We start from the raw sequence: 13,118 nt of genomic DNA, 5'->3' as shown, positions 1-13,118 counted from the left end.
GACCATAAGTGGAAATGGGCATCATTGAGATTGGAACAGAGATCACGAATAAGGGTTTAAGAGATTTGGAATGAGAATTTGGGAGATTTAGATCTTTTTGCAGATAAGTGTGTTCTATTATTTTGACAATTCTGATGTATTCAGAAGTAAGAAAATGTGGTGAGGACATGCTGTATGAAGTAATGAAATTTTTGAATATGGTGTACACACAGGAAGAATAAACCCAACTCTTTGACATAATGAGGCCTCGTGAATGCCCCATGCATACACACTACTTGAACTCCTTCTGTTCACTATCTTGCAGAGTAGAGGCAGTGAGATTATATGCTAGCTGATTCAAATGCCTTCTTAATAGTTACAATAGGTTCAGCATACTGGATTATCTAGCAGCAGGCCTATGAACACCATTACTGTCCCTAGGCCTGCTGTTCATAAGCCTTCCTTACATTTTGAGGGCACAGCTGTGCCCTCAAAATGTAAGGAAGATTGGATCTCACCACAGTGTTCATCATAACCTCAAAAGACATCAATTGTCTTTTGAAGAAATGAGGGATTCGTTCCCAGAACTTTGCTTTGGAAGCTGAACATGGATTTCCCCACTTCATAGGTGCATTTTAGCTATAGTAGCTTATGCGCCATTAAACCCCCATAACAACAACAATCACCAGTTCATACTTCCATTTAAAGCCTTTACGTCAATTACCTGAATCATGGGGGACTCTGTTAATACTAAGCAAACCCTTAGCCATAATTATGAGAGCATCCTTGGACTCAGGGGAGGTTCCCACGGACTGGAGATGTGCAAATGTGTCCCCAATTCACAAAGGTGGATCGAAGGGTGACACGAGTAATTACAGACCAGTTAGTTTAACTTCTGTTCCGGGTAAAATAATGGAGTCACTGGTTAAAGATGCATTGCAGGATCATCTAGACAAGACTGCAGCAATAATTCAAACACAGCATGGGTTTGTTAAGGGAAAGTCTTGTCTGACAAATTTGATTGGTTATTATGATGTGGTCACAAAGGAACTGGATGCAAAAAATAATTTTGATATCATATACTTGGATTTCAGGAAAGCTTTTGACACTGTTGCGCATGGAAGACTACTGTACAAATTGGAGCAGAATGGTATTAAGGGTAAGTTGCTACAATGGATAAAAGGATGGTTAAGTGGGAGAAGACAGAGGGTGGTAATCAATGGGTGCTGCTCTTCGTGGACTAATGTTATTAGTGGAGTCCCACAGGGTTCGATGTTGGGTCCACTGTTGTTTTGTGTATTTATCAGTGATATTGATGAAGGTATATCAGGCTTAATGTCGAAGTTTGCAGATGACACAAAGGTTGGCAGGGTTGTTAATGACAGTAATGGCAGTGTGCTACTGCAACAGGATCTAGATAATTTGGGCAGATGGGCTAAGAAGTGGCAACTGAAGTTCAACCTTGACAAATGCAAAGTACTGCATATGGGTAGAAGTAACCCCAGAGAAACGTACCAACTGTGTGGTACTACACTTAAGGTGGTAGAAAATGAAAAAGACCTGGGAGTAATTGTGCAGTCAGATATGAAGTTTTCTGAGCAGTGCAGACAGGCTGCTAGGGCGGGTCATGGGGTTTTGTCAATGATATATAGGAATTTTGCTAGCAGGGAAAAGGAGGTGATTGTCCCTCTGTATAAGGCAATGGTCAGGCCACGCCTTGAGTACTGCGTACAGGTCTGGAGGCCTCATTTTAGGAAGGATGTAGATTTGCTTGAGCGTGTACAGAGAAGAGCAACACGATTGGTGAGGGGAATGAAGGGATTCTCTTACCAAGAGAGGCTTAAGTTCTGCAAATTGCAGTGGCTGGAGACTAGGCACCTGCGCGGTGATCTGATTGAGGTCTATAAGGCCTTGAATGGGTTGAGCACGCTGAATTCTGATGGGATCCTTCCACTTGTTCAGATTACGAACCTACGGGGATATAAGTTCAAATTAAGAAAGGACAGATGTAGAATAGATGTGTGGAAATTTGCCTTTAGCCAGCGGGTGGTTAATTGCTGGAACAAACTTCCATCTGTCGTTGTGGAAGTTGATAGGTTAAATAAATTTAAGGAGGAACTGGACAGGCATTTGGAGGGAATGGTGTGGGGTTTTTTTTTTTTTTTTTTTTTTTTTTTTGGCTGATGCTGCATAAGCTCCTACACTTGCTTTCTTGCATCATGTGCCACTACTACTACTACTAATAGTATTATTACACAAAGAGCAGTGTCCAATAATAATCACCTCTGACTTTTCCCACTCAACCATCTGTTTACCCATAGCAGTAACTTGCTGCTAATTCCACACTGCTCCAATTTTTACAGCAATCTTTTATGTGCAACAGTATCAAAAGCTTTCCTGAAATACAAATATATAATATCAAAAATTATTTTGTGCATCTAGTTCCTTTGTTACTACATCATAGTATCCAATCATATTGGTCAGCCAAGATTGCTCCTTAACAAATCCAAGCTGTGGCTGCAGTATAACTCCATTCCTCTAGTTTTCTAAAAGAATAGAGTATAACTGCATTCCTTCAGAAATTCCTCCAGGCATTTATGGAACTTGATAAGAAAACTGCAAATGAGTAACAAGTGGCAAAACCACTATACTGTCATTGAGGATGTTTCTAATCTCTCCTTTTATGCATATTTATGCAGACATGATACACAGGGAACCACTTAAACTGATGACTATGGCCATTCCAATTTAGAATTCCATAAAACCTCCTTTTTTATTTATTATTTTTTGGTATGATAAAAGGATTCTGAAATGAATTCCAAAACAGTATATAAACCAATACTTTAATTATATTTATTTATATTTATATTTATATTTAATTATATTTATAAGTTGATTATGCTAATTGTGCTGATTATACTACATTTCAATCATCAGCCCTACCTGGATTACACATACTTGATATGGAGTTAATCATTGCTATATATTTTGTTTGCAGTATGAATGAGAAATTAAAAATAATATTTTATTTTATACATAATATAATATATTTAAAAAAATTTTTTCTTCCCAGATTTGAATTCTGCTGTTGAAGAAAAGAAGACACATTTAGTTGAAAAAGAAGAAAACTATCCTAAAGTCCATGCCTTAAACAATCATGATGTATCCATAAAGTGTGAAAGGCATAATGAAATTCCACTACATTCAGATGTGGTTACAGTATCCTCAATCACTGTAGTAGGTTTTGAAAATCAGATTACTAGTTATATTAATATACATCATCATAGCTGCCAACTCTCCAGATTTACAATGGAGAATCCATCTTTTTGACTCATTTTGATCCCTTCTCCATAAAATCATTATAACATTTTCTCTGTATTTTCTTTTTTGCAGAAAAATAGTAAAATTTTATTTGCATTGAAAATTTGCCATAATAAATGCTTGGGAATAGTTTTCCATAGTTGTTGAGGCCATAAAAAAAAAAACAGGCTTAGTGTCGAAGTTTGCAGATGATACAAAGGTTGGCAGGGTGTTAATGACAGTAATGACAGTGTGCTACTGCAACAGGATCTAGATAATTTGGGCAGATGGGCTAAGAAGTGGCAACTGAAGTTTAACTTTGACAAATGCAAAGTACTGCATATGGGTAGAAGTAACCCCAGAGAAACGTACCAACTGTGTGGTATGTTTCTCTGGGGTTACTACACTTAAGGTGGTAGAAAATGAAAAAGACCTGGGAGTAATTGTGCAGTCAGATATGAAGTTTTCTGAGCAATGCAGACAGGCTGCCAGGGCAGGTCATGGGGTTTTTGTCAATGATATATAGGAATTTTGCTAGCAGGGAAAAGGAGGTGATTATCCCTCTGTATAAGGCAATGGTCAGGCCACGCCTCGAGTACTGCGTACAGGTCTGGAGGCCTCATTTTAGGAAGGATGTAGATTTGCTTGAGCATGTACAGAGAAGGGCAACAAGATTGGTGAGGGGAATGAAGGGATCCTCTTACCAGGAGAGGCTTGAGTTCTGCAAATTGCAGCAGCTGGAGACGTAGGAACCTGCGAGGTGATCTGATTGAGGTGTATAAGGCCTTGAATGGGTTGAGCACGCTGAATTCTGATGGGATTCTTTCACTTGTTCAGATTATGAACCTAAGAGGGCATAAATTCAAATTAAGAAAGGACAGATGTAGAATAGATGTGTGGAAATTTGCCTTTAGCCAGCAGGTGGTTAATTGCTGGAACAAACTTCCATCTGTCATTGTGGAAGTTGATAGGTTGAATAAATTTAAGGAGGAACTGGACAGGCATTTGGAGGGAATGGTGTGATTTTTTTTTTTTTTTTTTTTGGCTGATTCTGCATAAGCTCATACACATGCTTTCTTGCATCACGTGCCACCACCACCACTACTACTACTACTACTACAAAAAAAACTTTATTTTGCAGGGTTTTTTTTTTTTTTCAGCACATCACATGCTATATGGCCCAGGAATCTCTCTCTCTCTCTCTCTCTCTCTCATTCTGCCGACCGGGCTAGCCGAGTGGGTAAAGTACCTGCCCGGCAACCCAAAGGTCACGGGTTCGATTCCCGCCTCGGGCTTGGATCAAAGTACTGCAAAAACCTTGGGAGGTGCATTATGGCCACAGAAGCCGATGCGCCAACAACTACCAAATCAAAAAAAAAAAAAAAAAAAAAAAAAATCTCTCATTCTTTAATTAATAAAGATTAATTAAAGAACTTAAACTTTATGAAGCTAATGTCATAAAAGATTTTATTTTCAAAAAAAATATAAATGTACAGGATGAAAACTGCTCTAACTTCATTGCTGATAGAGTCTAGAAATGTTAGCCAAAACACTTTCCTCTCCTATCAGTCAATTAGAAAAGGCCACAATCGTAAAAGACCAGTGAGAGATGAGTACAGCATCGTGAAAATCAAAACAGTTTGATGTTTGACAGATATCATCAATAATATCAACTAAGAGATATAGTTTAAAGTTTAAACCTAAATGGGTGTCAGATGAACTGATGAGACCAGTGACAGAGAAGAAAATGCATGGGATGATATAATTTAGCATTAGTTATACAGCATAGAATTATACAGCAGATACAAACTGGTCTGCAATCAGGTCATTAAGGGGGTCTAGGCAAGCAAAGACAGATTATGAGAATTCCCTGCCTAAGAATACAAAGGAAAGTAGCAAAGAATTCTTTGTTTGTGTGAAAGTAGAAGGGAAAGTGTGAACAACATTGGCCAACTAGATACGAATATCATAACTATTGATGATCCTGTTCAGGTTGCTGACCAACTAAATAAATATTTTGCATCTACATCCATGTGTGAAGAAGTTTTTAAGGATCGGAATACCAGAAGTATGCCAACTTATAATAAATAAATAAATAAAAAAAATAATAAATAAATAATGTCTTATTTGGTTCAGATTACACTATTTTCACAATACCTCCATTTATTCCTATGGGATGCAAAATACGTTTCCATATATTTTTTTCAATTTGCACTGGCCAGCAAAAACTTACGTAAAGTTGAATTTATGTAAATTGGGAGTGCCTGTATTAATAATATGCCACAAAATATTTGTGGTGCCCTTTGCCATAAGTCTTTTATTCATACAGTAAAAAAAAAAAAAAAAAAGAAATAAATCATTAGTTAGTGTATTTCTACCAAAATTGTTCCATTGAGGTGATTTTTGTGCTGATACAATGCAATTAATATTTAAATGATTAGGTATTATCAGCACACATTTTATTAATATATTTCATAGTTGAAATATTTAATAAATCCATAGCAAAGGCTGTATGATTTTATAAATAAATTTGGTAAATCGCAAACTTAGTTTGGTTCCAACTGAATTTTTAATCATAAATTCCTATGACCAAAGTGTGTGTTTCGTTTTGACAGTCAAGTCCGCTGGTTCCAGATATGATTTATAAATAGCAGGCTACCAGTGTGTTTTTGTAAACTAAATATTAGTTAAATTAAATATAATTGCATTTTGAGAACCAGTAGCACTACACTGAGAACTTTTTTTTTTTTTTTTTAACAAAATTCAAGTGATTCATTTTTGCAAAAAATAAAAAATAAAAAAAAACACGTTTCTCCCTATACTTCTAAATATCATTGAAAATAAAGGAGTTGATAGTTGGTAATATCAGTGTGAGAACCTACCATACTATTTCAAAAGAAAAATGAATCGAAATACAGTGGTCCTTGGTTGGGGAACTGACAGTGCAAAATGAAGTGCTTGAAATATAACAAATTATCGCAAACCATGCTTGGCATTTTAACAATTTTTCATAGCAGTGAGTGCTCAGCGGGAGAGAATATTCCACCATGTGGTGGGAAGACTGATTTTAGATCCTTTGTTTCTGGTGAGCTTTGGAAATGCTCTTGACATCCAAGTATAAACAACAGTGACATTGTTATACATGAAACGTTCTGTCTGATCAACAATCGCCAGTATGGATTCCGTCAGTGTCAATCCACTGGTGATATTCTGGCTTATGTTACCTAATTATGGACAAATTGAATGGAAAAGTTTGGTGAAACACAAGCAGTTGCTCATGACATCTCAAAGGCTTTTGATCGTGTTTGGCATAAAGGTCTTCTAAGCAAGCATCCATCTTATGGTTTACCAATGGTTTTTTGTAATTGGTTATCCAGTTTTCTCTCTTATTGTTCACTCTGAGGGTGATGGTAGATGGCTCTCTGTCTTCTAACTTCTCCACTCATGCTGGTGTTCCCCCAATCATTTCCTCTTGTATATTAATGACCTTCCATTCACTGGAAATCCTATCCATAGTTTTGCCGATGATAGCACATTGCATTCCACTTTCTATTTTGAGAAATTCTGCCCTGCTCAATCAGCTTTAACTTCTTGAATATCCGCTACCAATTCCTTAAATGCCGATTTCCAGGAATTCTCCAGTAGGGCAAAGACAACTTAATTGATTTCAATCCTTCTAAAACTCAGTCTTGTCTTATATCTCGCAAAAAGGATTCTTCTGCTCCTATGCTTATCTTTGGTGACACTCCGATTTTGAGGCAAAACAATATATCTCTTTTGGGGATTACCCTGACTTCTAATCTCTCTTGGCACAAGCACATTACAAATATTGCTCTCTCTCTCTCTCTCTCTCTCTCTCTCTCTCTCTCTCTCTCTCTCTCTCTCTCTCTCTCTGCATCTAAAAAACTTGGTTTTCTCTTTTTCTCTCAGCATTACTTTTCTTCCAAACAGCTTTTCCACTCTGTACAAATCGCAAATCCGCCCTACCATGGAATATTGTTCCCACATCTTGGGTGGTGCCCCCAAAATCTCTCTCAGGCTTCTAGATTCCATTCAGAAGAGGACAGTTAGGTTAATTAATGACTCATCTCTAACAGAGTCTCTCCACTTGTTGTCTCATAGACGCACTGTTTCTGCTGCATGCCTTTTCTACAGATACTTCCATGGGCACTGTTCATCTGAATTGGCTTCTATAATTCCCGCTCTCTCTTTCAAAACAGTCCGAACATGTTCTGCCACCACCAACATCCATTTACTGTCCAACTTCAAACCCACAGAACCAACTTTTCATCTTCTTCGTTTATTCATTCAACTGCCATTTTCTGGAACAACCTTCATACTTATTTCCTGAAAATTACAGTCTACAGAAATTCAAGTATAATATCGACAAATATCTTCTTTCGTCTTCTCAGCCTCAAACCCGAGCACGGTACTAAGTATTGTAGGTTCTAATACCTCTCATGTTTGGGGTTTTCATAAAAAAAAAAAAAAAAAAAAAAAAAATTTTTGGCTTCTCATTTCTGTAGAGGGCAGAGTTTGTAACATCTTGTAGTACTCCTAATCAGCTGATGTCTAATAGACAACCCAAACAGAAATTTGCAGACAAAAAAAATCCTAGGTAAACTAATTTAAAAAGCATATTGTGCTGTAAAAATCCCTGCTTACAGTTACTCAATCTCCTTCATTTCAAAAGTCAGCAGCTGTGCATTATTGATAGCCTGATATAAAGCAGTTATAAAGCGTTCATAGTTGTGTTAGAAACCAATTTGAAGTAGGTATTCAAAATTATTGCATCATTCCATGGTACATGTCTATTAATGATAGGTTGTGGCATTTAGTTAGTCATGTCACATATTGGAGAAAATGAGATCAGCAATGTCACAGGTCATAAATTATAGCATATTAGATTCCAGTATCTTTTTTTTTTTTTTTTTTTTTTTTTTTGTGACAAGTTGTTAATCAATGGAGATTCATTTTAGGGTGCATATATTGTATGGTGTTGCATTGTTTTTCGCATGTACATAAGTGCTGAAAACAGTTGCAACATCAGCATCAAAAAGTTTGGAAAGCGCCATTTAACCTCTTCACAGGTGAACTCATTAAACCTTCCTTTTCCATGCCAAACATGTCCCACCCAATTCCTTCCTCATTTCTGACAGAAAGGTATTAAAAGAATCCTGAATAACCTTGATGCCACAAAGCATCTGGATCCTGACAACTTTTCTGCATTCATTCATAAACTTATGTGCTCAGTGCACTCATCAGTGCAGTATTGCATGTGAACATTAAACTGCAGCCATTATCAACCCACTGCAGGATGGAAGCCTCCTCAACAATTCAGAGGGAAATGGACCATAATCTGCCACGCCGGTCCAGTGCGGATTGGCAGATCGACCATATTTAGCAGTCAGAGGCTTGAACCCCGGCAGTAGCACACGCTCTACTCATAAAGCGTGTGCTACTGCACTCCCGCTCCTGAGTACGGAGGCCATACATGTCACTACCTTTCTATAGGATTATGTTTATGACTAAAATTTACATTCTTTAGACTTGTTTTCATAATGTCTTGAAGATTACCATGTTTCACCACATAAAACGAAAGTGAGACCAGGAGGATAGTCAACATTTAGTGTGTCTCCATGTATGTGTATCTTGTTCCATCAGCTTATTCTTATCTTTTTTCATACTGTACTGACAATAATGGATATGTTTTTTCTCCCAACCTTCTATTTCATATAGGATCTCTGTTTTGACACCCATAGTTTTCCAAAAGGGGTATTTTTCAGGAACATCCCCCCCCCCCAACCCTTACAAAGTTTGTGAGGAATTACTTTACCTCTAACTTGCATCGTGGTGCATGTTCATATAATCCATTTTGCTCACACCACTAAAATCAAAATACACTGTTCATTAACAATACAAAAATAGGCAATTTCAAGCGAGTGCTGTATGCCTTCCTTTTAAACCACTGCATGTACGTGTTGAATTATACAAGAAAGAATAACAATGAATATGCTTCAGATAAAAAATACTTTTGCGTTTTTCCTTCTTCGTGGAAATTAGCTTGTACCTAGCCAGTTCCTGAGACGGGAGGGAGGGAGAACACCGTTTCATTGATTTATCACCAGTTGTCCCTATTTCAACTTAATGATTACCAATAGGGATTCTGTCATTGCTGATCCATAATGATATCTTGGCTTGTGTCACTCATTCATGGACAGAACCCTTGAAAAAATTGGGAGAGATTCAATCAGGCTTGTTATAAATACCTTCTAAGCAAGTTTCCATCAAGGTCTGCCTTCTGATTTTGGCAATATAGTCACTTACCTCTTTGACTGCTCACTGTATGCAATGATAGATTGGTTTTTGTCTTCTAACTGGTATCTCAAGGTTCTGTTAAAATATCGATTTCTTCTCAAAAATAAACAAATTACAGGGTTAACAGGAAATATAGAAAAGTTTCAGAACATTCCACTTAGAGGTAAAAAGGGCCATCATACAATTTTGTAGTCGTGTTATTCATCAAGAAATAAAATTCAAATTATAAAAATAGTCTTAAGGCTATATAATAAGTATATTGTTTAAAGTTATGAACACTCATAAAAATAATATGTAATTAATGTCAAGAATGAAACAAAAAGAAACACAGCATTAAGTAAGAAAAATTTAATAAAGACACTTTCCACAAGAAGTATTTTAATTAGTTTATTGGTGTGCAAAGACTTTTGGTACAATTAGACCTCAAATACAACCCCAGTAACCAAATAAGATTAGCTGTGTTTCAGATTTCATTTTGGAAATCCATCTTTAAGCCTGGATTTTTGGATTTGGGAAGAGTTCTAAAATCTCACTGCAGGAGACCAAATTATACGACACTAAAGACCTTTATCTTGAAGTTGAGTTCCTCCAGTTAGAATTACTGTTTTACAGTTTTATTTAGTTATTGAGATTGTTTGGGGGGTCTAATTGTACCAATTGTCCATTGAATACCAATAAACCAATTAAAATACTTCACTTGAAAAAGTGTCTTTATTGAATCTTTCTTGCTTAGCAGCACTCCAAATAATGTCTTCAAATTTAATCAAACACAGTATTCTTTTAGCAGCACGAGAGCCAACTGCACCAAATTGTGGCTACTAATCTGGCACATACAATGTTGATAAAAAGTGAGCAGTATCTTTCCCTCCCTTTCTCTTGGTTTCCTCTCCTCTCCTCTTCCTTCCCTCACTAACAAAGTGATATTGATTGTAATTATATTATTAAGTCAGTCCCCGGGGAACTGATTTGTCAGTGATAAGTTGTTCTCATGTTGTTTTTTCCCTAGCAGTCCTCACTATCTCCTTGCTGAGACTGGGGATATATTAAATTATGTGCTGTCTGTTTTATTGTTTGTCTGAATTCTGCCTAGCCATATAACAAACTGAATTGGGTTGAGGATTGTGGTTATTTAGAGTTCTGTTGATAATTCGGTCATGGCAGAATTATCAATTACTTGATACTCATTTTTATGTAGGATATTTTGTATTGGTGGGACAAGTACAAAGATTTCCATAAGTTTAGTCTGATCATTTTCCTCTTGAGGAAAAAGGTCAGTCTGAGCTGATGGAAATGTATTCCTTGATATGACAAGTACAAAGACTCTGCCATCCTTTCTTGTAACTTTGTTTGACTATCAAAATTAAAACTGCCTAGTAAATGGAATGATCTTCATCTCCACAGCAGAACAAACTTTGTGATTCCCCAAGTATCCTTCATATTGTGCTGTAAAGATGCATGTTGTTGTTGTGTATTTATATAGTATGAACCAGAGCTGTAATGCTGAATACGTTCTACGTTGATAACAATATTTGTAAAATAATAAGAGAAGTTTACCTCAATATAGTACATAGAACACTTCCGTATGATACTCTCCAGAAATTAAAACGAAAATTCAAAAAACTTACATTAGAGTAACAAATAATTTAAAAAATTAATTAAAAGAATTTAACAAAAAAAATTGTAAAACGATTTTCCTTCCTGATGCTGATAATGCTTTTCGACCGTATTAAAACGATTATTTCGTTTTAATTTCTGGAGAGTATCATACGGAAGTGTTCATATTATATTGATGTAAACTTCTCTTATTATTTACAAATGTTGTGTATTTATATATATATATATTTCTTATCTTTGTCATACAAGTGCAAAAAAACAGTTTTCCATAAATTCAGGTTCTGGGTGACTGCATTTGTCTTAATACTTGTGAAAATAGTACAGTATAAATCAGTTTCTGTGTCTAAAAAATATAGACACAGAAACTGTTCAAGACACAGAGGGCTGTTCAATAAAGAATGATCATTATTTTTCACGAACGACCATACTGCTTGCTATTTCTAGTTACCAAATGAAAAAATGCCATTTAAACTACTTCAATAAAATATTAATGCTCATCAGATTGCCGTTCATATTGTTAAATCTCTCTGTCTATCTATCTATCTATCTATCTCTCTCTCTCTCTCTCTCTCTCTCTCTCTCTCTCTCTCTCTCTCTCTCTCTCTCTCTCTCTCTCTCTCTCTCTCTCTCTCTCTCTCTCGTCTAACATAATAACTCATGACACAGTTGAAAGATTTTACAGCTTTCTGAATCACTTTACTCAATATTTAAATGCCCACTAATACACTAATATTTCTTTATATCTCTCCAGCCTCCACTTTTCTTGTTGGTGGGTGTTTTTTTTTTCCCTTCTTCCTGCTTGAACTAGTGTTATCAACACGGTGCTGGAACCATTATTGTGATGGACAAAGTAAGTCACTAGTAATGATTCCAGAGTATAGAGTGAAGGTAATTATTTTAACCAATTAGCCTGCAGTATGTTACAAACAATGCATCATAATTAACAATGACCTTAAATAATATATTATGAGTTTTCTACCATTTCACCTTATGTCATTAGAGTGGCTCACAGCTTATCATAGTATTATCTCTGCATGCATTATTTAATATATTACTAATTGGAAAAATTTTAATTGGCTTAAAAATACTCTAGTATATTTTCTCTTCATTAAGAATTTGCAGATAAAGGAACCACTAGGTGACAGTGATCACAGGGTACTGATGTGGGATTTACTTAAAGATATAATTACCATCAGAGGTAAAGGAAATGGTTTTTGTTTCCATAAAGGTGAATGCTGTGGTCTCAGACAGTTTTTAAATTCTGTACAGTGGGATCAACTGATGATGTTACCAACAAGCAAATTCTAAGTCGGAAGAATTCAAGGAATTAATCGTGAAAGCTACTAAACGTTTCATACCTATTAAGAAATATTGTTCAAAGTTTAGACCTAAATGGTTATCAAATGAACACGAGACTCGTGACAGAGAAGGAAAAAAATGCATATAAATTATCTGGCGAAATTATCCGGTGACACGGAAGCCTATGGCAGATATAAGCTAGTCTGTAATCAAATCACAAAGGAGGTTAGGCAGGCGAAGACAGATTACGAGAAATCTTTCGCAAAGCATGCTAAGAAAAAACAGCATGGATTTCTTTACTTATATAAACTCTAAAAGGAAGGGGATGAATCTGATTTGTCCACTTGATATCGATGGTTCAACTGTTGATGATCCTGCTCAGATAGTAAACAAACTGAATGAGTATTTTGCATCTACATTCATACATGAGGAGTTATTAAGGTTTGAAAATGCCAGAAGATTATCAAATTGTAGCAGGGTGCTTAATGATTTTGTAATAACTGAGAGCAAAGTGGAGGAGAAATTGTAGAAGTTAAACATAAGAAAGACACCTGGGGTGGTGGATGGGATCTATCCAGTTATATTAAAGGAGGTGGCAAAGGAAGTAA

At 36.1% G+C, this 13,118-nt stretch overlaps 1 protein-coding gene across 2 annotated transcripts in view; it reads left to right on the top strand.

Moving 5' to 3' along the window:
* The window catches only part of LOC150085900 (putative E3 ubiquitin-protein ligase UBR7), a 234,275-nt gene that overhangs the window by 155,535 nt on the left and 65,622 nt on the right, over positions 1 to 13,118 (top strand). For both annotated transcript variants that reach the window (XM_090373565.1, XM_090373564.1), the window contains one exon: positions 3,053 to 3,216. In XM_090373565.1, the coding sequence (XP_090229691.1) occupies positions 3,053 to 3,216 (164 nt within the window). The remainder of the gene's footprint in view (positions 1 to 3,052; positions 3,217 to 13,118) is intronic.

The sequence above is a fragment of the Mastigoproctus giganteus genome, chromosome 5 (genome assembly GCF_048544385.1).
Source record: "Mastigoproctus giganteus isolate SK-2022 chromosome 5, ASM4854438v1, whole genome shotgun sequence".
NCBI lineage: Eukaryota > Metazoa > Arthropoda > Arachnida > Uropygi > Thelyphonidae > Mastigoproctus > Mastigoproctus giganteus.
The sequence above is the reverse complement of the archived record's forward strand: the minus strand, read 5'-3'. Positions and strand labels throughout refer to the sequence as shown.